The sequence below is a fragment of the Aspergillus undulatus genome (assembly GCF_047715775.1).
Source record: "Aspergillus undulatus strain CBS 261.88 unplaced genomic scaffold BDV17scaffold_21, whole genome shotgun sequence".
NCBI classification, from domain to species: domain Eukaryota; kingdom Fungi; phylum Ascomycota; class Eurotiomycetes; order Eurotiales; family Aspergillaceae; genus Aspergillus; species Aspergillus undulatus.
The window spans coordinates 402,874-429,086 of NW_027396625.1; the positions used below are offsets into that span (position 1 = coordinate 402,874).

Consider the following 26,213-nt stretch of genomic DNA (forward strand, 5'->3'; position numbering starts at 1 on the left):
TGCGAGGGGGGAGGCGGGGAGGGAGGGGGCTTCGTAGGTTGGGGCGGTGGTTGTGTCTTTGGGTGGTGGTGTGGTCTCTCTGGTCATGGTATGGTTGAGGTGGGATTGAGTGAATTGGGAGCGAAGAGGAAGAGGGAGACGGAGAAGAGCGGAGGAAGGAGGAGTAAAAGTGCGGTGTATGACTTGCAGCAAAGATGCGCGATTCCTAATTCTCAGCCTGAGTGCCATATACTGCGACATGTCCGATCCAAAGCACGGAACGCGTCTGGCGGTGAGGGGCACGCGTAAAGTGGCTGGGCTGTTTGCTGCATTTGCATACCAGGTACAGGTCTTATCCACGTGATATGCGCAGTTGGTCGCTCAGTTTGATGTAGTGAAGGTTCGCTTCAGCCGACGCCCCGCAGGACCCAATGTTGAGTGCAAGTGAGCCTCGGTCCGGGGAAGCATTGCTCTCCGCGCCATTCTTGCTTTACCGGGGATGTTCCTGACTTGACTATGAGTGCTTCTTGGCCTCAATTCTTCTTGTTGACTTGCTGGAGGACTTACCTCGACCCTTGATTTCTACCTTCACCCATCGCATTCACATTGCATTGCATAGCTCACAGCATCACATCATGGCCGGAGCCGTACGTCAGCAGATAGACATTCCTGCGCTGGAACGGTACATCGACCAGCATGTACCGATAATCAAGACGCCGTTGGAGGTGAAGCAGGTACGTCAATACCTCGTTGACTCCAGAACAACACTTACTTGGTAATGCCTGTCTTAGTTCGGATTCGGCCAGTCGAACCCAACATACCAGCTCATAGCCGCCGATGGCAAGAAATTCGTCATGCGCAAGAAGCCGCCGGGCCAGTTGCTGTCGAAGACCGCACACAAGGTGGAGCGAGAATATAAAATCATTCACGCGCTGGAACAAACAGACGTGCCTGTTCCCAAGGCGTATTGTCTCTGCGAGGACAGCAGCGTGATCGGGACCCCCTTCTACATCATGGAGTTTTTGGATGGGAGAATATTCACGGATCCCACGATTCCGGAGGTGTCGCCTGAAGAGAGGACGGAAATGTATGAAACCATACACCCCTGTAGTGACAAATATATTAGCGACTAACGAAGATATCGTCTCTAGGTGGAAAGACGCCGTACGCACCCTAGCCAAATTCCACCGCGTCATTCCCAAATCCATTGGGCTCGAAACCTTCGGCAAACCAACCGGCTTTTACGACCGCCAAATCGCTACATTCACAACGGTCTCAAAAGCCCAGGCTCAAGCCATCGACGTCGAAACCAAAGAGCCCGTCGGCGACCTTCCCCACTTCACGGACATGGTCGCCTTTTTCCGCGACAAGTCTGCGCAGCCTCAGGACCGCGGAACCCTCGTGCACGGCGACTACAAAATCGACAACATGGTCTTCCACAAGACCGAGCCCCGCGTCATCGGCATCCTCGACTGGGAAATGGCTACAGTCGGCCACCCGCTCTCGGACTTCTGCAACCTGACATCCCCTTACTTCCTCGAGGGCACAGAGTACAAAGCAGAACAGTTCAAGCCAGGTGCAACGCCGGGCCTGCCGACGCGCCAAGACTGCACGAAATGGTACGCCGAATACGCGGGCTGGGATCCCACGCGCGATATCGTCTGGGGCGATGCGTTCTTCTCGTGGCGCAGCTCCGTCATTATGCAGGGCATTAAGGCGCGGTATGCCTTGCGCCAGGCGAGTAGTGCGCGGGCGGCAGAGTACGCTCAGAAAATGGTACCGTTTGCCCTAGGGGCGTGGGAGCGGGTGCAGAAGGTTCGGGAGGCTGTGGGGGTGAAGGGGAAATTGTAGTTACCAGTTAGAACTTAGCACAGCACGTATAGGAGAGAATAGAGAGGTATGGCCAATATCAAGTGGCCACTGAAATATCCATTCAGCTAGTGCGCCAAAGTTTTAGAGTGAGAGTATGTTTGATAGAGGTTACTATGTCTGTACAGACTCGCAGAGCCTAACAGTAAGTGCTCCGGCAAGACCTCCCAGGACCTAAGCCCTGTGGAGTATCCCGTCGGTACGACCGACGGAGTCCGGTCTTGGTAGTAGTTACCCTATACGGAGTAGTCTATAGAGTAGAGGAGTAATAGAATGTTCGATTAATTAATTATTGCGTGGCGTGGCGTCGCAGGCTCGCAGCCACAAATGGGTTGTGCGCCATGATCTCTTTGCCGAAACTACATTTAGTATTTAGGCAAGGCAGCGATGAGAATATACGAGATAGGATGTTTCCTCGAGATCTTTTCGGTCCAGAGAAGGTGGATAGAAGGTCCAATCGTACCGCATTGTCTAGTAATTTGAAGCCAAAATGGACATAAGACGCATGTCATATGATAGGGGCCAGGGCCCATTATTAGGCGTTCTACCTAGTCGACCTGACTACTGAGGCTTTCTCTGTAGATAGGTAGGTCTGATTCATCCGACGTCTTACCTTGAGGATTACGCCTCATAATGAACTCCATCTCGCCTGGCTTGCGACTTGGCTCTGCCTAAAAGTGAGCTGAGACTCACGATGTGCCTTCAAGGCGGATGGAAAGGGAAAGAGGAAGAAGGATGGGTAAGCCAGAGGCCTGGTCTAGAGTTGCCAATGCCAACTGGCTTACATCGTGCAGGTGCTGGGCAGACCGTGGACAATAATAGTACTCCGTACTAGAAGGAGGGGTTAAAATTCAAACATCTTGGAATCGCAAGCATCGTCTCCAAGTCCATGGCCGCAACACGCAGCCTTCTAGATAGGTCGGTTGAGTTCGAGTCCGAGCTTCTGGGCTAAATGTGCTTCATGCAGGTAAGAATGGACAAAGAGCAAGGGCCAGGATCTGCTTCCCTTCCAGCGATCCGAGATCGCTGATAATTGGCGCATTCATTCTCGACGTGGGCTGCCTTCCTGAGGTGATGCTTGCTGCAGCAATGATCCTGGCCTTGGGAGTCACAAATCTCACGATTGTCACTGGCTTTCGTCTCGCGGGCGCCAAGAGGGGAACACCCGGGCCAGTGAGGCGGAAACAGCACATCGTCGCTCACGTTTAGTCTGACATACCTTGGTTGGCCTGGACCGAAAATCATCCTCGATCGTAGTTGAAAGATGTACCTTGTCTCGGGAGCGTCAGCAAAGTAGCATCGAATGAGGCGACCACTAAATCAGTCAAAGCTCCACGGTGTGCATGCAGAATCAGGTAACGGGGTTCTACAACTGAAACTAATTGGGTGCGGCTCATTCGGTGCTTTTTTCTTTTCTTTTTTCTTTTTCGTGAGACGATGGTGGGTGGTGACCCGCCTCAAGTATACTCCGGAGTAATATAGCTTTTGACAAGCAAGGAATGCGTACATATTGGCCAATGATGTTGGTTGATAAGTCCGATCACTTGTCTGCCGGATGAGGGCGTCCCGGGGATGGTTACGTCCACGCACAGCGCATAACTTTGCGACGAGCAAAGGTCCGAAAAGAGGGGCTTGCAACTGCCCGAAGGCTGCAATCATGGTCACCAGGGATTTCTGAAGGGGCGGTCGAGATGGAGAGTGGACTGAACTGCTGCTGCTGACGTCCACGGATCTGGGCGAGAAAGTGATTCAAGGTCAAGGAACTCAGAACAGGGCAAACGTTCGGAGGATGAGCAGCGGCGGATGTCACCTTGTCGGACAGAGGCGCCTATATGGGTTATGGTGATGACAATCAATGCATGATTTATCTGAGACGGAGCGGCTCGTGAATCCAAGGTGGTTTCATGATGGGCAAGCAAGCATGAGTCGCATTCCACAATGGAACCAAGGTCGGAGATGAACTGAGGGGCTGGAATCATTCCCTGTCAGACCGCCCATAGTAAACAATAATAATAAATCGTACGGCGCTGTCAGCGGAACAGCCAGCGACAGTTGTGTAGCCGGCGAGTTTGTCTATGAATTAGCAGGCGAGCTTGCACGATCGACGGACAAGTTCCGACACCCTGTGTTCTTCGCGAGCTTCTGGAGGGATTTTCGAAGGACCGAAAGCAGGGAGGATCCGTCGCATCCCGTTTTATCAAGCGCCCTGAGCGTGCTGAAAAAATACGATAGGGCGCTGGAAGCCGCTAAAGGATCGATGATGCGTTCGATGATGATACAGCGGCTCTTTGGTTGCAGTTGACTCTCCAAGCCGCATATCAGCTCAAAGGGCGGGAGTCTAAGGGGTGTTTCGTGCTACAGCTCCTCCTCCGCACGCAAAGTGGAGAGGGGAAGACAGGGAAACGTGGCCGATCATTTACTGCAGAGTGACAGTTGCTGGCACGAATCATCCAACCATCGCCTGCCAAGAAGATAGCCCATCCTGCTGACTAGTCTGGGTCAAGCGAGCATTTTGACCGTGGTTCGTGAAGAAAGACAGTTGGGTTTAGAATCGCGAGAAAAAAAAAAGGTAAGAGTAGATAAGAAAAAATAATAAGAATAAGAATTAGAAATAAGAAAGAAAAAAAAAAAAAAAAAAAAAACAAAAAAAAAAAAAAAAAAAAGAAAAGAAAGAAAGAAAACAAGAAGTGCATCTTAAGGGTACTCTTGAGCAGGGAGTAAGGTGGTAGAGTAGCAGTGGCACAGACGCAATTGCAGATGAGTCTGGCTTTGGGCTGAAGAAACTTGGAGAGCTTGAAATGGGACTCGTTGTACCCGCATTACCGTATCTGCGGTCCCGCACTGACACAGTAGTCTTCCTCAGTCGCCCAGTCTCAGAAATTCCTTAGCCTCGATTTTCCTTAGCCTGCGTTCCTTTTCTCATTATTTCTCATTCCTCTTTATTATTTCTCGTTTCTTTTGATGCTCGTCTTCCCCTCCATTTGCTTCGTCACTACTCCATGGTCAATTCTCCGTGGCGGTCAGGCGCATTGCAGCCTTAGGTACCAACCTGCTGACACAGCGCAACTGCGAGTGCGGCTGTTTTTTCCCCCGCAACCGCCAGCCAGACTCACGCAACAAACCCAATGTAGAAAGAGCGGACACAAAGAACGAGAATACAAAAGACGAGCTTCTGGAGGCTTCACGTGTAAATGGCTAAATACCTTAGTCGTAGCGAGTTCGGGCAAGTTCCACGGCGGTTCTTCTGCAAAACAATTTCAGCCTCCTTGTCAGCGGCATCCAATGGAATGGGCCATGGCCAGAGCCGCAGGCCCGCATCGGTGTGGTGGAGCCCTCAAGGATCAAGTGAGTCGGGAGGACGTGGCTGTCGTGGCATTACGTCGGGAAATAGCATCTCCTTCCTTCTTGAGTCGGTTCTCCTTCGTCCACGGTCCCAGTCTGCTTTTCTTCTTGAGGCTGCTCGCCCTCAAACTCTCTTTAAGCCCCTTTTTAAAAGACACCCCATCCCAGTCCATATCCGACACTCTCACTAAGACTTTTCGGGATTAAACCATTCGTCATTTGCTTCTGGCCACCCCACCTTCTTCTGTTCTTCTTGTGTCTCTCATATTTCATGTTTGCCTAGGTGGCGCGCTGCAGTCAGCCTCCCCTCTTTTTTGTCTTGCCTTTTTGCTTTGCATACATGGCAACCCGAATCCACCGAGGGTGATCGCTTGACTTCGCCTTGAGCCCCCCCCCCCCCCCCCCCCCGGTTGATCAGTTGAGTTGGAAAGGAAAAGGAAAGCACACCCAATTCCAGTACTGTTTCCAGTTTCTCGCGTTCTTCTAGGGGACCTGACGGGATATTCACGGAACAGTTAGTCTGCAACTGCTCCACTCCATCCAAGAAAAAGGTGCGGCTTTTGGGCCATGGCCCATTCCTCGATTCCATTCCCGAGTCGAGTCTGTCTCTCATCCCAAGTCCACAGCTAAATAATCATTCTTCTTGCCTGTCCCAGCCTTTCTGACCGCTCAGAGGCTCTGAGAGCTTGCGCCGTGCCCACTCGCCAAGCAGCCTCGCGCCTTGTCCAACAAGAACTGCCGTACCATACGTTGCACTTTGCTCTTGCATCCCGTCGGCCGGTGTTTCTTTCTGATCTACGCGCTTGTTCTGCTTCTCTTCTTTCTTCTTGTTCTTCTTTCGCATTTTCCCTCCTCGTCTAGTTTTCGGCTGGCTTTTTTTTTTAGCGGCGTGAGGTCATTCTGCAGCTCTAAATTCCCCGAGCTTCCTCATTTTTTGTTGGCGCTTCCACCCAGAGCCGACCAGCGCACCTCACCTCACCTCACCTCACTCACCTTCTTCGATCGACGCTGGCGTCATCCAAGTCCTTGAAGGACCGGGCTCCTCTCCATTCCAGGGATTTTACTTCCCAGTTACTTTTTGTCTCCTGAGCGGAGGTTCTCATCATTTCATCGCTTCTCGAACCTCCTCTCTTGAGCCTCATCAGGTGCGCGATTCGCCTCCGATTGAGCCTCATCCGTTCCTAGAAAACAGTGAGCTTATTTCCCCTCCGCTTCCATCCTCAACCCTTCCAGCATTGATGCCCTTCCATTAACCCTGCTGCTCTTCCTCGGTTGCTTTGGCAATGTTTATACTGTTCGCCGTCGGGTTTCACCGGCGGCCGTTATCCAACGTGTCTTCTCCCTCCTGCCTGTGTAACTCTATTGTCTGATCGACCCCTGGATGCTATTGTCGCATTCCGTCCATAGTCATGTCTTGCTTTTGTAAGCCTTCCATTCATACTGACAATGCTCCAGGTCTAAAGCGTGGCCTAGTCTTGTCTAATGGTCTAAGTGCTCTCTTTTCGTTTTCAACTTAGGTGCTGTTTTGGAGTGTCCACTAGGCAAAGCCAGAAAACGAAGGAAAAAGGAAGAGAGATAGCAATCTACAGCCCAAGAGGGCCTACTAAACAAACTCGGTTGCTTAAGATAAAAGGATTGGCGCTCCTAATGCGCCATAAACCGCCGCCTCCATGACCGAAGCAATGGATCACGAATCTCCCGGGCTCGAAGTATTCAAGCCAAACTTCGAGCTCAATGAGTCCACGCCGCCACCATTTGCCACTCAGAGCCAGTCGCCAGGGAGTAATGGGGCTAAGCAACAGGACAAGGATCCTTTCAACAAGTCGAGGCAGTTGCACCTTCAGATAGGTCAAGCCGCGGCCACTGCTTCTCTGCTTCAATCTAGCGCTCCCAACAACCCGGAAATTTGGAGGTATGAAAAAGAGTACCCACTCACTGTAGACCCTCCTGTCTTTGGCCATGGTTTCCACAGAGCGTTGAAACCCGACAGTGCCAAATTCTCCAAGAAGCCCGAACTCGTCAAGCCCGATTTGATAAAGGTGTCAGAACAAGCACTTGATCTTCTCCCGGATGCAGAAGGGCCACAGCCGCCTCTTGGGAATAAGCGAACCCTTCCTCCACCATCAGAGCTCGTCGAAGTTTCGCAAGCGCCTAGACCACCGCCAAACGGTCAACCCAGATTCGAGCGGTCACCGTCTTCGCCCCTTAGCAAGTTCCTCATCACCGCTCCGGAAAGCCGGGACTCATTGCCAAAGCTTCGTGATCCGACAAGGGCCCTTTCACCTGTTGAGTCCAGCACGAGGCTGCCTCCTATACAGACTCAGCTAGGACCGGTACTACCACCACCTAACGGCCCTCCTCTACGTCCTGTCGGCACGCCGTCATACTCGATACCTCCCGCACTGCCGCCGTCGCTGCCACCTGTCAGTGCTGTTTCCCCGCCTCTGACAAGAGTTGACCCAAGCCCTCGGGAACCTTACCGCCTAGCTCCATTGCAGCCTCCTCCCAAGATACCCCCCAGTCCTTACTCGCACCTCTCACCTGCAAGCTCACAAGCCATATCTGCCGTCTCGTCACCAGTCTCGACGCAGACTTACTGGCGAAACTCCAAACCTCCTCCACCTTATCCATACGACCCGCCATCCACCGCTTCTAACCGAAGCCCGGCACTAAATTATCCCACACCGATCGAGCGTACTTCGACCGTGGTCGGAGGGTGTGATCCAGGAGGCTACGCGCCTTCTCCACAGGGCACTGTACCTTCCGGCCCGACTGGAACCTTCAAATGTTCGCATCCTGGGTGCAATGCGGCGCCATTCCAGACGCAGTATCTATTAAAGTAAGTATATTTCTTCTCATTTCGACCACGGCCAAAGTAGATCAGAGAATTAAAACGCTAACTGAAGTAGCTCTCATGCGAACGTCCACTCGCAAGATCGACCTCATTTTTGTCCAATTGAAGGCTGCCCACGTGGTCCGGGAGGGAAGGGGTTCAAGCGGAAGAACGAGATGATCCGCCATGGTCTTGTCCACAACTCTCCCGGTTACGTCTGTCCGTTCTGTCCGGAGCAACAACATAAATACCCGCGGCCTGACAACCTCCAGCGGTAAGTATCTGTTGCACCTATCGTTCGCCCAAATGACCAACGCTAATTGCTGCAGACATGTAAGGGTCCACCATGTAGATAAGAACAAAGATGACCCAGCCTTACGACACGTCCTCGCCCAGCGCCCCGAAGGCAGTGGCCGAGGACGACGGCGTCGATTAAACCCTCAGTAACTTTGCACTTTGGCTTGCCATTGGCGACTTCGCACATACGTTGTTCTCGTCGATTAAGCGCTACTACGAGTTGGCTTTCTCCAAGGAGAATAACGCGGCCATCTCATTTCATGCACTCGTGGTTCACAGCACAGCACATGCATTACGATATCTCTCCGTTCAATTTTTCTTTCTATCTGTTTGACTTCAGCGATACCTCACCAGATGCTTAGAACATTTTGTGTTCGGTCATGGTCATTCGTTCTTGCATTCTCTTTGCCCGGCCAACTGGTGGCCGACTGGCGAAGATGGAGCGTGGAGTGTATACCTGGTTTTCGGCGTTGATTGAGTGCTTTTCTTAGTTAGTTTTCTTTTATCTCATTACCGAGTTATTTGTTGCTTACATTGATCAGACCAGTTTGCTTTATTCTGACTTGTGGAATTGATTCATTCGCTTCGTTTTATCTCATTTTATATTGTGATGCTTTGTCCATTATGTGGCAGTATTTAGCGTTAAGTTTGCCTCCAGTTGAGTTATCAATTTCCGAAAGCTCCGCAACCCCGAAGCCGGCGTAGGGTGAAGGCCTCGATTGGGTTGCTGGGTTAAGGATAATTATGGACGTGGTCAAGGTTATCGGTTGCTCTGGGCTCGGTTGGCTAGGAAGGGCGGCGTTGGCGTTGAGGACGGTTGGAAGAAAATGGGAAAACTCGAGAGAACAGAATGGATTCAAAACTTCAACTGAAAGGAAAGGAAAAGAAAGGAACGAAACGCTAGCCAGCTAGCCCGGACTATGACTATGACTCTCTTTATCTCTACTACTACCTATGAGTATATTTTCAACAAATACAAATATAACATATAACCAAAATCCAGCATTAGCAGAAGCAGAAGCAGACAGAACATCACCGTGACACGTAAAGTATCAAAGAAACCAAACAAACTCGGAAGCAAGCGAACGAACCTGAGCCGAACGAAACCAGAACCATCAAAGACCATCTCTTGCGCCGTTTTGAACACCGTGTTTGTAGCCATACAGTCTAGCCATGATCTCATCCTCCTCCATAACCTCGACCAGTGTCCGAAAGGGAGAAAAAGACGTGACAAATTCAAGCCTCTATCCACAGAGCCAGCCCCATAGACAGACAGCAGAACGAGACAATCACACCTCCTCTCCCCTACCTCGCTCTCTCTCTCCAGCCCCGGCCGACCATCCACCAAACCCAACTCCAAAGCTCACCAAATCAAACCACCTTATGAATCCTCCTAACATGATCCTTCATATTATCAACCCGCGAAAAAACCCTCGTGCACCCCTCACTAGCCCACTCGCACCGAATCCCCGGGTTATGCTTCGCCTCATGCCGATCCCGATCCTTCTTACTCGAGAACCCAGCGCCCGGGATCGCGGGATTCGCCTGCGGACACCCGTCGTGCCGACAGAAGAGGTGCTTCCTGTGCCGGTTGTAGTGCTTGCGTAGGTCGCAGCCGCGGCGGAACAATGAGGGAGATGTACACGATGGGTAGGCGCATCGCCAGGTTCCCGGGTGCGTGGGGGAGGGCGTGCCGTAGAGGGTTAGGTCTTTGGTGTCTTGTTTTGAGGACGAGGTTGAGGATGAGGTGGTGCGGGAGGGGCCGGCGCTGCCGCTCGCGCTGGGGGAGGGGGAGAGGTTATGGTGGTGGTTTGATGTGGGAAGGTCGATGTCATCGACGTCGAGGTCCATGTCGAAGTCAGGGTCTAGGTCGGAGGAAGGGGTGGAGTCTTGGTAGGGCTGGGCGTTATTGTGGCCATGGCCGTGGCCGTGGCTGTAATGAGAGGGAGAGACATGAGTTTGATGAAGCCATTGCTGTTGTTGTTGAGTGTTCGGGGTCGTGGCAGGATAATAACTGTTTGAATGTGGGATGTAAGGTTGGTGAGGGGCTTGGTAGTATGAGTGCGAGGGGTCGAGCTGGCTGCCGTAGGATAGGTAGTCTTCTGGGACGTGAACTGGATGGCTAGGCATAGGAGCGAAAGAGGTCGATGGGGCGTAGAGCATCGAGTCATCTGGGTAGACGAGGGAGGAGTCCATTGCTGCGGTGGTGTAGGGTGCTGCGTAGCGTTGTCTTCTCTGTCTCTTCATTGTCAGATTCAGGTGGAAGGTTTGTAAGGCGAGTGACATAGGTAGTGGGTAATCAGGGAGGCGTACAGTTCTGTTATCTTCCATTTTCCATACCTTTCTCTCCTGTTGCTTTGTTATTCTGTAGCTGTGGTGGCCGCGGTGGTTGTTGGAGTGAAAGTTGTTGATGCCATGAAGATCAGATAGACCCGTCGCCAGCAGCATGACTTTATATCCTTCGATGTGAGAACGGTTGCGTAGCAGTGATAATACGCAAGTAGTGCTCGATCTGTTCTATTCTCGAACCAACTTGCAGTGCAGTGCAGTGCAATATATCAGATTAAGCCCCAGGTGTCTGTTTTAATATTAGTAGGCCTGGACGGACCCAGGTCAGACGTGGCTATGCACGATCAAATGTCTCTGGCTGATGACCAACAAGGAAGCTGAACAGCAGTCCGAGAATCCCTCTAAATCCGTGTACTGGATGTACCGGTTACAACGAGGATGTCACGCTGTCTCAGCTCAGTTGGTGCCTGGGTTGAGTGATCTCCGTGGTAGCTGAAAGCCTGAGACCATACGTTTACGTGATGACGAAGAGGGTCTGCGTTATTCTTCACACTAGACCAGGGGCCAAGATGCATGCATGCTCATTCGTTGCGTCGTGCAGTGTCCGCATGGTGGTTCGCTGGGATTCCGGTAGGGCTGAACGACCCTTCCCTCGGCGGCCTCGCAAGCGCAAAAGTACCTGCTGGATACTCCATAATCGACGCTGAAATCACGGCAATTACCGTTCCTTACCGCTTCATTGAGGCCGAGACAGCACCATCAGACCTGCAGGGAAAGCTTGCTTCAGCAGGCTTTGCCCGCTGGAATCGCAGGCATCCAAAAAGGCACCATGATGCGCGCTCGTCGAGTCACAATGGCTACTACTACAACTAGCAAACTGAGTCAGGCCAGTCTGAATCACCAAAATAACCCTGTTCTCGACTTGGCGGCGCAATAAAGACCGTCAATTTGGAGTAATCTCGCAGTCTCATTGGTCAAATCGTAAGATTGTGTGGCTGATGCTTTTTAGCCGGCTAGCCAAGGCGCAGGCTGCAGATGCAGAGCGCAGATCGGGAGCGCGAGTCTTTACCGCTGCAGTTTTAGCGAGCCTCAACGGTCATTCGTCTATACCCCGGGCAATCCTCCAGACTGGCGGTCTTCGGTCATTTCACGTTCTTGATTTCGTCCATGGTGGCAAGGGGAAAACAGCGGTGTCGCGTTAAGCTCATCTCGCATTCAGCACGAGTGTCCCGCACTTCTCCGATGTCACTCCGAGGTGTCTTTCAGAACATGTTTCAAGTTGCTTCTTCCAAAGTTCTTTCTTCCTTCTGCCGTCGCAGATCACGTGGCGGGGCTTGCGAGGTCACTACTCGTACCGTGCGCAGCACCAACCACCGACTAAGAGTCAGAAGATTCCTAAAATACCCCTAGAACTCGATCTTAGGACCGCTATTCTCCATTCCTTGAGTCAGATCCGGACCCCACGCGACATCGCACCACCTGGCTGTCAATACGAGGCCATGGCCGGAATAAGCTCTGGGCTGCTTTCTAAGCACTCATTGCCGCCCTGGCTATGGCGGTGTTGACTCCACAGGTAAGCCTCCGGTGCTTGATAATCAGGGATTTCTCCAGATATCGAGGCTTTGCGGCCATGGTCATTGTTTGTTGGTGGGTTCGTGTATTCTTTTGCTTGTTCGGGGTTCACTTGCGCAAGCGCCTGTTGGAATTACCCGGTGATTGCTACTAAACATCTCTCTGTACGTTTTCGATTGGCGTGTTCACAGTAATTGTTGGTTGAACACTAGTCTACTCAGTCTAGGGGTTGAGATAAGTGACAGTGCACGGGAGAGCCTCCGCGGCTCGAGAAGTCTGTCCCTGGGTTACGGGAGGATCATGGGCCCAGGCCTCCAATTTGTGATCGACACAGTTTCTGATTGTGTCTCTGATCGATCGTATTCAAATGTAGCTTTGTGGAACTGTTTCGTCTCATTTATGCAAACAATCCAATCCTTCCGACGTTGTCCAACGCGAGACGAATCCGAGTAACACCGATTCGTAAATTGCCATACCAAAAGACCAATTAATAGATCACGATAATCAGGTCTATGCGGCTCAAGCATTTTCTATGGGCTCGTCCGTGGCCATCAAAAGCGGACGATATACGTCAGGATTCGTGCTCTTGCCTTTGTCTTCGGCGTCACGGTAGAGGATATAGTGCTGCACCATGAAAATCAAATCGAAGAAAATGGTGACATTCGACAGGAGGAACTTGATAGGGTTCCCCGCGATGCCACTCCAGTCGTTCTGAAAAGCGGAGTCGAGAACCAGCTGAGCTAGTGAAAGCAGTCCACCAGTGAGATCCAGCAGGATCTGGACGATATTCCAGCCACGTGTAGACTTGCGCTTGTAGTTGACCCAGGCTTGCGGGACGTACTTGACAACCGTAATCACTAGCTTCACGTAGGAAAGAGCATAAATCTAAGACATGTCAGATAAGCCTAAAAATAGGCTGAGGACCATGGACGGTTGCGATTGGCTCTACATACCACGTCGATCCAAGCCCAGCTTGACGGTTCATAGCCCTCATCGGGACTCTTGGCCAAGACAATACAAACAACCACAGCAACTGCAACGAACGATCCCCAAAATAGTCCTGCAATCGGGTTGCTGACTCTTTGGAAGCGCGAAACTTTAAACCCCCATATCGCCGGGTAGAATTGCGAGTACACTAGCCCACTCAGGATGACAGCGTGAAGTGCAAAAGCGAAGTCATTAAACCGAACGGTCGGTCCTTGTGACAAAGGGTGCCGAGCAGCATACTGGTCCCGAATCACGGGCGAGTATAAGAATGTCCCTGTATATACGGTATAGCATACGAACCCGAGAACATTGACCGTTGGAAAATCGATGGCTAATCCAGTGGTCGCTTTGCGCCGATAGTTGTCTATAGGCTGAGGGTAGAACGAAGCTGACCAGCAGAACGCGCTAATCCGAGAAGTCAGGTCACCATGCTATAGAATGAGTCAGAAAGGTAAAACTTACTATATCCACCCGAGGAGGCTATAGTCGTTGTGGAGACCGGCAGTTAGTCCATGGTCGTAAGAGGCAATCTCGTCATTCTTGAAAGCACCGCCTACCGTGATAGAGCCTTGACAAAGGCTTCGAGCTGCGACATCGTGTTGTCAGTCCATGATCCGTGAGGGGTTGTTCAGGCTGGGCCTGAGGTTGATAACGACAGGGTCCTCGGGATCGCGTGATGTCACGAGATAAGATAGCTGCCTCCCGGAGATAGAAGGCGGTCGGAAATGGGCGAATGAGTCAGCAACGGTTGCTCTGGATATGTGCTGGCACGCTAAACCGTAAACGGCATACTATTATTGGCTGTTGGGCTCCCAGCCTCTCGCCTTCTGTGCTCAGTGCGGGATCAATCTCGATCGCATGCATTGCAGCTGCTAGTCTTTCTCTCCCGTCATCTTCCTGTGACCTGACTTGATCTTCTCGCTCTTTGTTATTGTTGTTTTCGCGGTTCAAGAACTGCTTCCTTTGCGCGGTGAGATTTCCATCTCTTCCCCGCTCGACATTCTACACCATCCAGACTATTAATTGCTCCACCGACAGTCTCGATCGCATTCTAGAGATCGTACATTCTTTGAGCCATACGATCGCTATTAGACACTCACGTTACTCCACCGATCCGATTCCCATACTCTACCGTCGCATGGTGCATTCTCCAAAGGCGGGGGTCTGAATAGATCTCCTTAGGAACATCAACGTTTTTCGTCTTAGGGTATCTCAGAGTCGTCGCAAACGGCTGCGCAAGGCCGGAATATTTGAGAATTATGTCGGGCAACTCGGGTCTTTCGTCCCCCGGGGACGTATCCTATGTTTCCAATACTTTACACGTTGGCGATGGAACATGGGACTCGGATCGCGACACCTTTCTTTTACCGAATCTCATGGGTGTGAACTTTGAGACAATGCAATATAATGGTAAAACAATGGCTGTATGCATTATGAGGTTGACATAGCTAACTTTCTTTAGGAATGGGAAACAGATTCCGAGATATGCCCCATTATCATACCATGATCGTCGTCCACGGTGTTATCGCTGCAATCGTGTTCCTAGGGCTGGTTCCCATGTCGATTCTACTGGTCCGATACTACTCGCTTCTAAACCCATACAAAGCCTTCAAGTACCACGTTTGGTGCCAGGTCCTCACTCTATTTCTGAGTACCGTTGTGTTCGTTCTCGGTTGGTTCGCAGTCGGCCCAAGAAGAAGCCTGACGAATCCTCACCATGGAATTGGTCTTGCCATATACGTTATTATCATCTTTCAAGTTATCTGGGGCTGGCTCGTTCACAGAATCGAGCGGAACAAGAAAAGATTCCACATACCTCTGAAGCTAGTGGTACGTCCAATGGTCATGCTTACAATGACGACTCTAACCAGAATATAGATTCATCGATGGTTAGGGCGTGCTTTAGCAATACTGGGAGTCGTCCAAATCCCACTTGGGCTTACACTTTATGGCTCACCGAAATCACTCTTTATCCTATACGCTGTCACTACGTTCATTCTCCTTGCGATTTTTTTCGTACTATCATATCGGTATGATTCCGATGGAGGGCCCCCAGGCGACGGAGACTATGACAGCCGTTATAGCTACATATCTCGTCGCCCAGATGATGACGGTGGTGGACATAGCAAACTCGGTCGGATGGCAGCAGCTGGAGCTGCCGGGGCTGGGTTGGCGAGCCTCTTCCGACGCCGCAGTCGAGATCACGCCTCTGAGAGCTCGCAAACATCCTATATGACCGAGAAGTACTCAGATGAAGAATCACGCCGCGGAGGTTGGGGGAGCAAGTTCTTGAAGCTAGGTGTCCTCGGCGGTGGTGCTATGCTGGCTAAAAGGCTTTTTGATAGGAGACGTGAACGAGAAAGCGACACTGAATCTGGAAGATATCAGCCTGCCCATCGTCGTACTGAGAGCATGACTGAAGAAAGTCTAAGCCGCCTGGACAGTCGAAGCCGATTAGACGATCGCCCTCCATCCGGGCCAAGCTACCCAGCTCCGATAAATCGCCCTCCTACCAGGCCACCTAGCAGACCGCAAAGCCCGAACTCCTCTTACTACGACTATTCGTACTTCTCCCGAGATGAGGAACGCCCATCTCATGGAGCTCGGAATGCGTTACTTGGAGCTGGGGCATTGGCAGCTATCAAAGGCTTTTTCAGCCGGGGTAGGAAGAAGGATGAACAGCGCCATGTCGAGGAACTGCGGCGGCATGACCTTAAAAATGAAAAAATAGCTCGGGCCAACAGCAAGCGGCGGTATACCGGAGATGGATACTATCCTCAACGCAAACGTCCAGCGTCCCAGTCAGCCACCGACGTCTCGACCGATCTGACACCGCGTCCTCCTCGCGCTCAACGGCCCCCAGAGTCAGCTCTCTCGACTGCACCGCCTATTGCTCCAGGAGCGGTGGATGGCGCAGTTTCAGAACTACCTCCTGCACCACCTGCTCATTATGACCCAACCTCAACAATGACGCCCACGGGACCTACGGCACCACACCCACCACAGCCGCCACTCGTCCCAGTTCCAGCAGCTGGATACGGCCATGGGGGCTCTGCGGGCCCTTCATCGGGCCACCTGCCGACACCCAGCGGCGCCGCCTGGCAACGGGACGACCATGTCGAGTCTCCACCAGTCTCAATCAAAGTGAAGATGCACGACGACGGCCGAAACATCACCCTCAGACGCCTAACGGAAGAAGAAGCCGCCGCAGGCCGGGAAGCCCGTCGCCGCGAGAGACGCCAATCCCGCCGCCGAAACGGCAGCGCAAGCTCCCTATCCGGCAACGAAGGAACCGGCAGCCGCGACCGCTGGCGCCGCGTCGAAGAACTCGAGCGCCAGCAAACAGAGCAGATTCAGCGCGAACAAGCCGCGGCTGCTGCGGCCGCTGATGGTTCTGCCGCAGCAACTGCTCCACCCCCGCCAGCTTCACAACCGCCCTTTGCTCAGGGTCCGCCAACCTCATCATTCCTTCCTCCCCAGCAGAGCATGAGTAATCTTCCTCCGCCACGCGCCCCTTCAACGAACCCTTACGGAAGCATTACATCGCCCGGGACGTATACCGGAACAGACGCGAGCGAGTACGCGACTAATCGCCGGCGAAGACGAGCAGAGAGAGCGAGGGCGAGGCAAGAGCGGCAGGGGCATAGTGTTGAGTTCACATAAGCCTGCCGGCCTCCTTTCTTTGCCTCTCTTCTCCCACCACTGTATAGACAAAATTCTCTCTTCGCGGTGTATTTTGCTTCCCCGTTTTCTTTCCTTTCTTTGTCCCGATCCCCCTACATATGTTTGAATGATTTGATCTGATAAGGTAATGACAATAGCGCTTTTTTGTTTTCTTTTGTTGACTTTTTGGTTGGGTATCTGGTCATGTGGATGATTGAGATGTCCTGATTGATTGTGATTGTACGCTACGACGACTTTGAACATGAGAGATCTGAGTAAATTTTTCGATCGGATGATGGTATTGCATTTCAGGGCATAAAGTTGTGATAATTGTTCCTACTTTCCACTCTTCCGGCCTTGATCGGGACTTGAGCCTACTTTCCTGCCACCCGCTTGTGAATTATGCCTCCTCTCGTCGTTATGGAAATAGTACATTAAAGTGGATATAATGCAGAAGCTGTATGTACGCTTGTATGCCCTCGGACGGTAAAAATTGATACAATAGTCAGACCTTCCCTCACTAGTGTGTTTGATTCAGCTGGATCACGCACACCATCATACTCCAGGCACCGGCTTGCTTACATCTGCCTAAGTTCGACAGCGATCTCGATTTTGAGGATTGAAAGTAACCACCTGATGACAAATTCCATCATAACCCGTACAAGAAAAGCCACGGTCACGGCCAGCCTTGAAGACATACACCCGCGGATTATGGTCGCGAATAGCGTGGTGTGATGAGCCAAGAGTAATGGGAAGACAAGGTTGATTTGAAGAACATATGTATCACCAATGGGTCCGGGGGCAGAGACCTCCCCTAACTCTCTTGAGCGTGTCTCGCACGTTGAAGCGAACGAAATCACGATTGCCGTTCGCACGGTCGGGTTCTGCTTGGTACTCTCGTCGGCTTTCCGGGAAGTCAAGTATTTGCTGACATTCCTCCTGAGCTGTGCTGGTGTGAGGAGGTTATAGAATAGTCGCCATGCAGCGTTCCGCAGACCCTTGCCGTTGGTAAGCTGGTTTGTCTCTTCTTTCGATGAGCCGTCAACGTTAATTGGACATTGATCTGCCTGATTCCAGTCAAATTTGATGATGCCTCGTCGCAGAGGAAGCTTGTCCATCGTCGGTATAGGAGCTGGAAAGGGCATTTCAGGGTTGTTCAGCGGTATTCCCAATATCTCAAGCTCTTGCTCCGTAAATGGTCGAGGAAAGTACCGGCAAGGAACAATGCTCCTAGATTGCCATGACCGCTTTGGCCGCGTAGTTTGGTTCTCCATTGTCTGCTCAACAGCAGAACGTCCTATCGGCTGGCTTATATTCCTACTGGTTTGTCGTGAAGGTAGAGATCGGTAAAATCGATAAAGGGTTTCCGGCAGAGGTCTTCTGTCTTCACTCCGTTTAGGTAACTGCAGCCTATGAGATGGTCGGACATTCTCTGTTTCGCTTGGAACCTGGATCTCGATGTCAGAGAGATGCGAAGGCTTGGGTGGCTTTGGCGGTTTCCATGTAGGTTTCCGGCCGTTGAAGAGAGAGGTGAGCGGGTTGTCACTAGATGCGGCCGCATCGCTCGATCGATCGAGAGCCTGCTTAACCTGTTTCACAGGCGAGGGCACATTCCACTTATCCTTCCCTAAAGATCCAACTTCAGATTGACGACCGCTTTGGGAAATCGGCGTGTTTTGTGGGTTCAATGGCATCCCACGACTGTCGAAAAAAGGGTCCCTGTCAGAGGTGACATCCGAAAATAGCCTGGGAAATGTGAAAAGAAGATCCTTGTAGTCTTCGTCCCCGCTAAGACGATCAATTGTGCGCGAATGTTTCTGAGTAAATGATGGCGAAGCAGTTCCGTGCCGCTCAGGGAACGCCGCCTTCGTATGCAAAGTGCGAGGGGTTTCGAACAGTTGACTGCTGTAGAAATCGTCCTGATCCAAAAATCCTAGCTCGTGCGGAAACGAAATCGGAAGGGCTGTTGGCAACTCTTCGGCCATGGTGCTAAGTCGGTGCTTGCCTATCTTTGAGTCGGTATATGAGAGCAAAAAGGAGGTCTTAGACGGCTAGAGAACAAGGCACACTGAGTATGCTCTGTATATGTTAATTGCTTGGAGGTGATTTGAAAAGAACGGAGGCAACCTGCGCCGGATGTTTGGTGATCTCGCGATCACACGGAGTGCTCACTGTCGAGGAAGGAGCGACTAATCTATCATAAGGTAAGTACGTCCAAATCCCAGTGAAGTGATTTCGAGCAGAAGGTAATCCGTTAGTGGAAGAATTGAGGTAATGACGAAAAGTCGTAGGAAATTGCTATAGTTCTACAGGTTCAGTGATGGAAGCGCGAGTGGATATGTACATCAGATGTCTATTTCAACTGGGCCTGCAGGGTCTCCAAAACCTATATAATGGTTAGATGACGTCGAAGAGTGTTTGTGCCTGTTTTAAGACTATCAACGTACCTCGAGCTCAATCTTGGCCTCAGCGATGTCCTGCTCGCTGCCGTTGCCGCCGGCAATCTTCTGGGCCTCGGCAATCTGAGCGCGGACGTTCTGGTAGAAAAAAAAAAAACCTTTAGCCTTGCTAACCAGATGAACAAGTGTGGAAATACTTACGTCGGCGCTGAAGTCCTCAAGGGGGAAGCCCTCGACAGCGTTGATGCTCAGCTGGGAGTCGGGCTGAACAACAGCGAATCCACCAGACACTGCACAAGCCCAAGTTAGCGATCTTTGATTTCACAAGTATTCCCAATATTGAGCATATATCAGGCGCGGCGTGATCGGTGCCGGTGATCGGACGTACGGAAAAACTTCTTGCTGGCACCACCCTCCTCGACAATCTCGACGAGACCAGGCTTGAGCTGCTCGATGGAGGGAACGTGGTTGGCGAGAACACCCATCTCTCCGGATTCAGCGGGAATGTTGACCTGGACACTGGTTGAAACGCTCGTCAGTAAGGGCGCGATAGGAGGTTGGAAGCGGGCGGGTCGTGCGAAGGCCAAGCGGGATCAAGAAAGGGACGTACACGCCGGTAGACCTGAAGATAGTCTAATTGAAAAGCCATTGTCAGTATTAGGGATCTTTGAAGAAAGCACAGGAGGTTCACCGGGGCGGAGTCGTACCTGATGAGGCATAACCAAGGAAAGCTTGATCTTGTCGGAGACGGCCTCAGCATAACCTCTGCGCTGAATAGGCACGCGGAAGGCAGCGGGACGAGCCCGGAGGGCAGAGCGAGCGAAACGGAGGGAGCTCATCTTGCAATTTGGGGATGGGAAAGGTGGTAATGCGTCAAGTCTCCCGCTTTGGACTTGGAGTTGCGAGTTGCAAAGGTCGACGTTCGGATGCCGGTTGTTCCCTAGCGCCGTTTGGATCACGTGATGGGATAACGGGACCCCGATTCCTCAGAGTAGCATAGTTCGTAGCAACTATGCTACTCTAAGCTCGAAGCGACTACGCAGCGGCAAAGGAATTATTGAACGCCGTCGGCTTTTGTTCTCTCTGATCTCAAGAATCAATTTACCACACGTGGAATTATTAGCTACACTCGCCGGCTCACCCAATTCTCGCATCCTGTCGACACCTGCAGGATGAACTCTGAACACTGCTAGATTTTCGATGGCAGGCCCTGGTCAAGACCCAGCTTAGAGTTTGGGAACAAATTCTCTGAATCCGAGTTCTTTCCTTTCGCCTTCAACGACTTGAAGCTTGCGATGTCAACATCGGCATCTGTATGCATCACGTGGGTGGTATCACGTGATTTTCACTCCCCGGAAAGGTATCTTTCCCCCTGAGCGTTCTTCCTCACAAGTGGCCAGAATAATGACAATGTGTATAAATAAATAAAATAAACTCATAAACTCGTCAATTACATTCCACGTAAGCCTACAGACAGAAAATAGAGATGTACTTTATTAGGTACTTCGTAGTTGTTGGCAGCGCTCACGGGAGGCGCTAGCCGTGCTCGGTAAGCGAAATCCCACACAAACTGACCGCCGAGCCCTAGCCGACCCTCATTCGGGCCTCGCTGCCATTTCCTCAGTCGCTGGATAACCTCACCCGCCAACTCACGTCAACCGTCTTTCAGTCGCGACGAACCTGTCAAGATGGCCAGTACGTTGCTCCCCCGATTTCTAGACTTCTCATGTGCCAAAAATGCATCGGGACTGCTTCCAGCAGTATTACCGAGTGTTCGAGACTCGAGGCTAACGTTTCTTGCATTTAGAGTCCAAGAACGCCTCCCAGCACCACAACAGCCAGAAGGCTCACCGTAACGGGTGCGTACAGACCGATTCCTATGCGTTTATCTCAATTATTGTCGACGGGGATGGATATTGTTTGGTTGGGGGTTGAGCAACATCAGCATATAATTCAACACGCAATGTCCATTTCGAAGCACGATTTCAGCACACCAGAACCTCGCCGCTAACATGCTCTTCGCCAATAGTATTAAGAAGCCCAAGACCAACCGTTACCCCTCCCTCAAGGGTGTCGACCCCAAGTTCCGTCGCAACCACAGACATGCTCTCCACGGTACCGCTCGGGCTCTGGTACGTTAAACCGCACAATTCAAAACGACGCCAAACAAGAGCCTTTGCTAACGACCCTACAGAAGGAGCGCAAGGAGGGCAAGCGCGAGGTCGCCTAAGTCATCTGATATAGATTCAAGACGAAAATGAAAGCGATTTGAGCTGGTGACTTCAGTTCTTCACGTGCAATGAGCCAATCCCTTCCGTCCCAGAACGTCTGTCGAACGATCCGGTTGTGATATAAACCTAATGGATTCGATTCCGTGACGATTTCTTGGTTTCTCTCTTTTGCTTCCGCTGCGACATCTGATCCGTTCTCGATCCCGATGTAGTCGATCCCATTCGAACCCAGGCATATGTGTGTACAGCTTCGTGCTTATTTCTAATGCGCGCTTGCTGAAGGATTTTATAACGTGCCGAGAGAAGATCCCATGCCCTCCTATTACCAAACACCTCTTCTCTTCTTCCCGTGGCGATGAGGTGCATGGACGGGGGGCTACAGACACTCGTAGGTTAGGATAGGTGTAGGCTACAACGATGACACTCTATTTAAAGTTCATTTCCTTCTCTTTTACGCGACTTGTGGCTTACGCGCTGTAGAAAGTCGCGCCTTTTTGACACTGCAAACATATACAGGCGGGACTCGCGAGGATAGTGCAATGGAGGTCTCGGGCGTCTAGGTGTTCTTGCCCAATTTGAATATACTCCGTCGTTACTTCCTCCGAAACATATCGCTTTTTCTCGCAAGTGCGATTGACGCTGTTATCGGATCGGGGAAGGTACGAGCACGTACCTTCATGTGAAAGCATCTACCACCGCGACCACTTACTACTTCAATGCCGGGTGTCTGCTAGTTTGAAACGCCGCATAAGGCTCGCTTCTCGACCCAGATCTTCAGCTAGTTAATTCAAATGTCTCGGCAACTTGTCGGTAAGCAGGGAACAACTCAATGAGGCCGTCCACTAACAGTTGTATAGACCAACTCGAGATGAAAGGACAATCAGTCCCCCCAAAACCAAGGGCTCTGGAGTCGTAGCTCGCCGTATACGGACTAAATTACGAAGAAACGCTCACCGGCTATCTTACGGAAGGGCTTCAACTAACAACCCTTCTAGGTTGTAATGCGCATTTTGCCGAGTTCTGCTGTTTAATGGGTAGCTCTCTGTAGAGAAGGAGACGCGATTGATCTCAAACAGCGGAATAGACGGTGCTAAGGAGCTTGATGGTGTCATTTCTTCCTGCGTCTGTCTCTACGTCTGGCCAGTGGCTATTCCAAAGTACTGGACTATACGGAAAGTACAGCCTTCGCAAGGTAGGCTTACGCTTGAAGTACTACAGCAGCTATCGTGATGGTTTCGGAACCCTCAGAGACGGTCGGGTTCCTGGCTACTGAGAGGGTAGGGGAGAACTGGCGAGTTGGGTTAAATCAATAATTTAAATGCTGCATTGAGATGCATCGCCGTCTTTATCTTGGGTTTTACGCAAACCTGCTCTTGTTGAGATCGAATCAAGCACGTTTTCGTGTCTGTATATTTGTATATCTTCCGATAGACTCGAGTGATTCAGTGAGTGTGACTTGCTCTCTCTACTGCAAGCTTGTCCTTTGTTTGCCTCGACTTTAGGCTGAATTCCATCTCCAACGTCAACCCCCTCATTCTTCCACCAAATAGAACGCCCTCAAAGCCGCTGCTGTCATCTTCGCTATTTTATATCATTGGATGCCAGTCGAACAACGAAAAGTACCTCCTGTCATGTTGTCCCCCGTGGGGGGTAACGCAGCGGATGATGAACTGTTGTTGTTCGACTGCGTCCAGCGCATATATCTTCCTGTCCCCGCAAGCTCACCCCCTTACTGACAATCGTGAAACTACTTCTTTCCAGTATCTAACAAACAGCAATGCTTTACGCCGAAGGAGATAAACTTGTCTTCCGCTTCGACGACCACATCCTCTGGGTCGAACCATGGAGCGAGAATGCATTTCGCATTAGAGCTACGAAGCTCGCAGCCATCCCGACAGAGGACTGGGCCCTCTCATCCAAGCCGGAGACAGCTAACCCGACAATCGGGATCCCAGACGACAAGGAAAAAGAAGCAACCATTGCCAATGGCAAGATCAAAGCCGTCGTCACCAAACGCGGCAAACTCACCCTCTACAATTCCAGCGGCAAGAAGCTAATGGAAGAATACGCCCGGCACAGACGAGACCCGACGGACCCCAAATGCAGCGCTCTGGAAATCGAAGCCCGCGAGCTCCGGCCGATCCCCGGCACCAGCGACTTCCATCTCACAGCCCGCTTTGAGTCGCAGGATCCGAAAGAAAAGATCTTCGGAATGGGCCAGTACCAGCAACCCGGGCTGAACTTGAAGGGAAGCGACATTGAGCTCGCGCATCGGAACTCCCAGGCTAGTGTGCCGTTCGCGCTGTCGTCGCTGGGCTACGGGTTCCTGTGGAATAATCCGGGCATTGGGCGGGCGGTGCTAGGGACCAATACGATGAGTTTTGAGGCTTATTCGACCAAGGCCCTAGATTACTGGGTTGTTGCTGGCGACTCGCCGGCGGAGATTGAGGAGGCTTATGCTAAGGTTACCGGGTATGTGCCCATGATGCCGGAATATGGGCTGGGGTTCTGGCAGTGTAAGCTGCGGTACTGGAATCAGGAGCAACTGCTTGATGTCGCGAGGGAATATAAGCGGCGGGGGATTCCTCTCGATGTCATTGTATGTGATTTTTTTCATTGGAAGCATCAAGGGGACTGGAAGTTTGATCCCCAGTTCTGGCCTGATCCAGGTAAGTCTCTTATACTCCAACGGCGAATAATGCTTACAGCAGTAGACGCCATGGTGAAAGAACTCAAAGACATGAACGTCGAGCTCATGGTCTCCATTTGGCCAACCGTCGAAACCGCCTCAGAGAACTACCCCGAACTCCTTGAACAGGGCCTTTTAATCCGGCACGACCGTGGCCTCCGCATCGCGATGCAGTGCGACGGCGACATCACACACTTCGACGCAACAAACCCCGCCGCACGGAAATTTATCTGGGAGACCGCAAAACGCAACTACTACGACAAGGGCATCAAGATCTTCTGGCTCGATGAGGCCGAACCCGAGTACTCCATCTACGACTTCGACATCTACCGCTACCACGCCGGCAGTAATGTGCAAATCGGGAATACCTTCCCCAAGGAATACGCGCGGGCATTCTACGAGGGCATGATGGCCTCTGGTCAACACAATATCGTGAACCTCCTCCGCTGTGCATGGGCCGGAAGCCAGAGATACGGCGCCCTCGTGTGGTCAGGCGATATTGCGTCTTCGTGGTCGTCCTTTAGAAACCAGCTCTCCGCTGGCTTGAATATGGGACTTGCAGGGATTCCCTGGTGGACGACAGACATCGGCGGCTTCCACGGCGGAAACCCAGACGACCCTGCCTTCCGCGAGCTGTTCACGCGGTGGTTCCAATGGGGGGCGTTCTGTCCTGTGATGAGACTTCATGGCGATCGGGAGCCCAAACCAGCAGGTCAACCAACTGCCCCCGGTGCGAATAACGAGATCTGGTCATATGGCGAGGAAATCTATCAAATCTGCAAGCGGTACATTTTCATTCGTGAGCGGTTAAGGCCGTACACAAGGGATTTGATGAAAAAGGCGCATGAGAAGGGGGCGCCCGTCATCAGGACTCTCTTCTATGAGTTCCCGGACGATAGTCGCGCTTGGGAAGTTGACTCGGAGTATCTCTTCGGAAGCCAGTACCTTGTTGCGCCGGTGCTGGAGGCAGGGCAGCGCAGGATATCCGTGTATTTGCCCGCAGGCGCATCATGGAGACTTTGGGATGGAGAGGAGGGTGGTTCTGGCTCTGGCGAAGTCCACGAGGGAGGGCAGGAACTCGAAGTCGACTGTCCCATTGAGTCGATGCCTGTTTTCTTCAGGCTCTGAGCGTACTTTCGGACAGTAAGAAGATGTAGATCTTCGGCCGTTCCTCTCACAGCCCACACCGTCCATGGTCTGTTTGACTCTGGTGGGCAATTGCCCTGCATGATATGCGAACCGACGAAGTTCGATCCAAGCTGAATGCCCGTGCTTTGCTCTAGATCGTTTTAGCTTCGGTATCCAAAATCGATACTCACATCTTCCCTCTCCCTTCCAGCTCGTTCTTTCAACCAGACTGGTCGGACTGAATCGGATGTAACCGCATCCCACCGCATCTATGATCTATCCCTTGCAGACCGACTTCGATGGGCCCCACGGGGGCTTGTCATTTTGTAGCCGAGTTATTTGGCATCGATTTGTACGTAAGTACTAGAACAACAATAAAGTTACAACTTCCAAGTTCCTGCAGGATCCATCACGATCACCACTGCCGAGAAGAAGCAATATGTCAGATAGACCTTGATCTAGTATCGTATCATCTCGGTTCGGGTCCGTAGGCTATTGAGCACCTGCATGCATATTGTGTGTATTGTTCTCCAAACACCCATCCACCATCTAGAAGACGTCCAAAAACGGGACGTCAGTGATTGGCTAATTAGTTGAGGATCATTAGGTAGGGGGCACGTCCTTGTCGATCGTCGATCTGCTCCGATTATTCCATCGTTGTGATGTGGTGTGCTGTTTTCTAAGGTCTTCTACCGGAATATATATCCACATCGATAATGGGCATATTTCCTGTTTACGGATGGCCTGCTAGCCCACCCTCATTAACCCAGCCCCATTACATACTCTGTATACAGTACATACAGAAGAACCATCAGGGCCCCAGCTGTAGAGCTCAACGACAAAACCAACCAAAACCCACTCGAGCGATCATCGTCGTGGATGATGCAAATGCCCGCCTGGAGGGGAGCCAGGTCGCAGCTAGGAAGAGGGGCAGG

At 51.6% G+C, this 26,213-nt stretch overlaps 10 protein-coding genes across 10 annotated transcripts; 6 read left to right on the forward strand and 4 right to left on the reverse strand.

Moving 5' to 3' along the window:
* Positions 1 to 427: 427 nt before the first annotated feature.
* BDV17DRAFT_79914 (phosphotransferase family protein) lies at positions 428 to 1,986 on the forward strand. The gene is made up of 3 exons (XM_073765160.1): positions 428 to 713; positions 771 to 1,066; positions 1,131 to 1,986. Exons 1-3 carry the CDS (start codon positions 615 to 617, stop codon positions 1,828 to 1,830), a joined length of 1,095 nt encoding a protein of 364 aa, XP_073616152.1. The 5' UTR covers positions 428 to 614; the 3' UTR covers positions 1,831 to 1,986.
* A 2,508-nt stretch (positions 1,987 to 4,494) lies between these two features.
* BDV17DRAFT_262381 (uncharacterized protein) lies at positions 4,495 to 5,596 on the forward strand. The gene is made up of 2 exons (XM_073757778.1): positions 4,495 to 5,469; positions 5,531 to 5,596. Exon 1 carries the CDS (start codon positions 4,810 to 4,812, stop codon positions 5,395 to 5,397), a length of 588 nt encoding a protein of 195 aa, XP_073616153.1. The 5' UTR covers positions 4,495 to 4,809; the 3' UTR covers positions 5,398 to 5,469; positions 5,531 to 5,596.
* Positions 5,597 to 6,860: 1,264 nt separating this feature from the next.
* BDV17DRAFT_290963 (uncharacterized protein) lies at positions 6,861 to 8,470 on the forward strand (the record flags this gene model as incomplete). Its single annotated transcript, XM_073762024.1, has 3 exons — positions 6,861 to 8,029; positions 8,100 to 8,297; positions 8,353 to 8,470. The coding sequence occupies 3 exons, from the start codon at positions 6,861 to 6,863 to the stop codon at positions 8,468 to 8,470; spliced, it is 1,485 nt and encodes a 494-aa protein (XP_073616154.1).
* A 1,221-nt stretch (positions 8,471 to 9,691) lies between these two features.
* On the reverse strand, positions 9,692 to 10,516 carry BDV17DRAFT_290964 (putative C2H2 transcription factor; the record flags this gene model as incomplete). The annotated part of the gene is made up of 1 exon (XM_073762025.1): positions 9,692 to 10,516. One exon carries the CDS (start codon positions 10,514 to 10,516, stop codon positions 9,692 to 9,694), a length of 825 nt encoding a protein of 274 aa, XP_073616155.1.
* Positions 10,517 to 12,700: 2,184 nt separating this feature from the next.
* On the reverse strand, positions 12,701 to 13,763 carry BDV17DRAFT_290965 (putative L-cystine transporter; the record flags this gene model as incomplete). Its single annotated transcript, XM_073762026.1, has 4 exons — positions 12,701 to 13,066; positions 13,135 to 13,573; positions 13,631 to 13,648; positions 13,726 to 13,763. The coding sequence occupies 4 exons, from the start codon at positions 13,761 to 13,763 to the stop codon at positions 12,701 to 12,703; spliced, it is 861 nt and encodes a 286-aa protein (XP_073616156.1).
* Positions 13,764 to 14,427: 664 nt separating this feature from the next.
* Positions 14,428 to 16,831, forward strand: BDV17DRAFT_290966 (uncharacterized protein; the record flags this gene model as incomplete). The annotated part of the gene is made up of 3 exons (XM_073762027.1): positions 14,428 to 14,578; positions 14,631 to 14,998; positions 15,047 to 16,831. 3 exons carry the CDS (start codon positions 14,428 to 14,430, stop codon positions 16,829 to 16,831), a joined length of 2,304 nt encoding a protein of 767 aa, XP_073616157.1.
* Positions 16,832 to 17,120: 289 nt separating this feature from the next.
* BDV17DRAFT_80023 (uncharacterized protein) lies at positions 17,121 to 19,118 on the reverse strand. The gene has a single exon (XM_073765162.1). It carries the CDS (start codon positions 18,814 to 18,816, stop codon positions 17,410 to 17,412), a length of 1,407 nt encoding a protein of 468 aa, XP_073616158.1. The 5' UTR covers positions 18,817 to 19,118; the 3' UTR covers positions 17,121 to 17,409.
* On the reverse strand, positions 18,984 to 20,134 carry BDV17DRAFT_79989 (F1F0 ATP synthase subunit delta). The gene is made up of 6 exons (XM_073765161.1): positions 19,938 to 20,134; positions 19,841 to 19,863; positions 19,619 to 19,749; positions 19,432 to 19,520; positions 19,279 to 19,368; positions 18,984 to 19,217 (listed from the first exon to the last, which is right to left on the reverse strand). The coding sequence occupies exons 1-6, from the start codon at positions 20,067 to 20,069 to the stop codon at positions 19,185 to 19,187; spliced, it is 498 nt and encodes a 165-aa protein (XP_073616159.1). The 5' UTR covers positions 20,070 to 20,134; the 3' UTR covers positions 18,984 to 19,184.
* Positions 20,135 to 20,848: 714 nt separating this feature from the next.
* Positions 20,849 to 21,524, forward strand: BDV17DRAFT_80483 (60S ribosomal protein eL29). The gene is made up of 4 exons (XM_073765163.1): positions 20,849 to 20,925; positions 21,038 to 21,089; positions 21,260 to 21,362; positions 21,425 to 21,524. Exons 1-4 carry the CDS (start codon positions 20,919 to 20,921, stop codon positions 21,458 to 21,460), a joined length of 198 nt encoding a protein of 65 aa, XP_073616160.1. The 5' UTR covers positions 20,849 to 20,918; the 3' UTR covers positions 21,461 to 21,524.
* A 1,493-nt stretch (positions 21,525 to 23,017) lies between these two features.
* On the forward strand, positions 23,018 to 25,544 carry BDV17DRAFT_262414 (putative glycosyl hydrolase). The gene is made up of 2 exons (XM_073757779.1): positions 23,018 to 24,130; positions 24,176 to 25,544. Exons 1-2 carry the CDS (start codon positions 23,239 to 23,241, stop codon positions 25,276 to 25,278), a joined length of 1,995 nt encoding a protein of 664 aa, XP_073616161.1. The 5' UTR covers positions 23,018 to 23,238; the 3' UTR covers positions 25,279 to 25,544.
* Positions 25,545 to 26,213: the final 669 nt, after the last annotated feature.

What these genes read in the sequence shown, in the direction of transcription:
- BDV17DRAFT_79914 (XM_073765160.1), top strand. Translation starts at nt 615, where the DNA reads ATGGCCGGAGCCGTACGTCAGCAGATAGACATTCCTGCGCTGGAACGG. An exon ending in CGCCGTTGGAGGTGAAGCAG is followed by an intron (nt 714 to 770) that starts GTACGTCAATAC and finishes TGCCTGTCTTAG; the next exon opens with TTCGGATTCGGCCAGTCGAA. An exon ending in CCTGAAGAGAGGACGGAAAT is followed by an intron (nt 1,067 to 1,130) that starts GTATGAAACCAT and finishes TATCGTCTCTAG; the next exon opens with GTGGAAAGACGCCGTACGCA.
- BDV17DRAFT_262381 (XM_073757778.1), top strand. Translation starts at nt 4,810, where the DNA reads ATGCTCGTCTTCCCCTCCATTTGCTTCGTCACTACTCCATGGTCAATT.
- BDV17DRAFT_80023 (XM_073765162.1), bottom strand. Translation starts at nt 18,816, where the DNA reads ATGGCCGAAGAGTTGCCAACAGCCCTTCCGATTTCGTTTCCGCACGAG.
- BDV17DRAFT_79989 (XM_073765161.1), bottom strand. Translation starts at nt 20,069, where the DNA reads ATGAGCTCCCTCCGTTTCGCTCGCTCTGCCCTCCGGGCTCGTCCCGCT. An exon ending in ATCTTCAGGTCTACCGGCGT is followed by an intron (nt 19,750 to 19,840) that starts GTACGTCCCTTT and finishes CGTTTCAACCAG; the next exon opens with TGTCCAGGTCAACATTCCCG. An exon ending in TGCCAGCAAGAAGTTTTTCC is followed by an intron (nt 19,521 to 19,618) that starts GTACGTCCGATC and finishes GGGCTTGTGCAG; the next exon opens with TGTCTGGTGGATTCGCTGTT.
- BDV17DRAFT_80483 (XM_073765163.1), top strand. An exon ending in CAGAAGGCTCACCGTAACGG is followed by an intron (nt 21,090 to 21,259) that starts GTGCGTACAGAC and finishes CTTCGCCAATAG; the next exon opens with TATTAAGAAGCCCAAGACCA. An exon ending in ACGGTACCGCTCGGGCTCTG is followed by an intron (nt 21,363 to 21,424) that starts GTACGTTAAACC and finishes ACGACCCTACAG; the next exon opens with AAGGAGCGCAAGGAGGGCAA.
- BDV17DRAFT_262414 (XM_073757779.1), top strand. Translation starts at nt 23,239, where the DNA reads ATGCTTTACGCCGAAGGAGATAAACTTGTCTTCCGCTTCGACGACCAC. An exon ending in CCAGTTCTGGCCTGATCCAG is followed by an intron (nt 24,131 to 24,175) that starts GTAAGTCTCTTA and finishes TTACAGCAGTAG; the next exon opens with ACGCCATGGTGAAAGAACTC.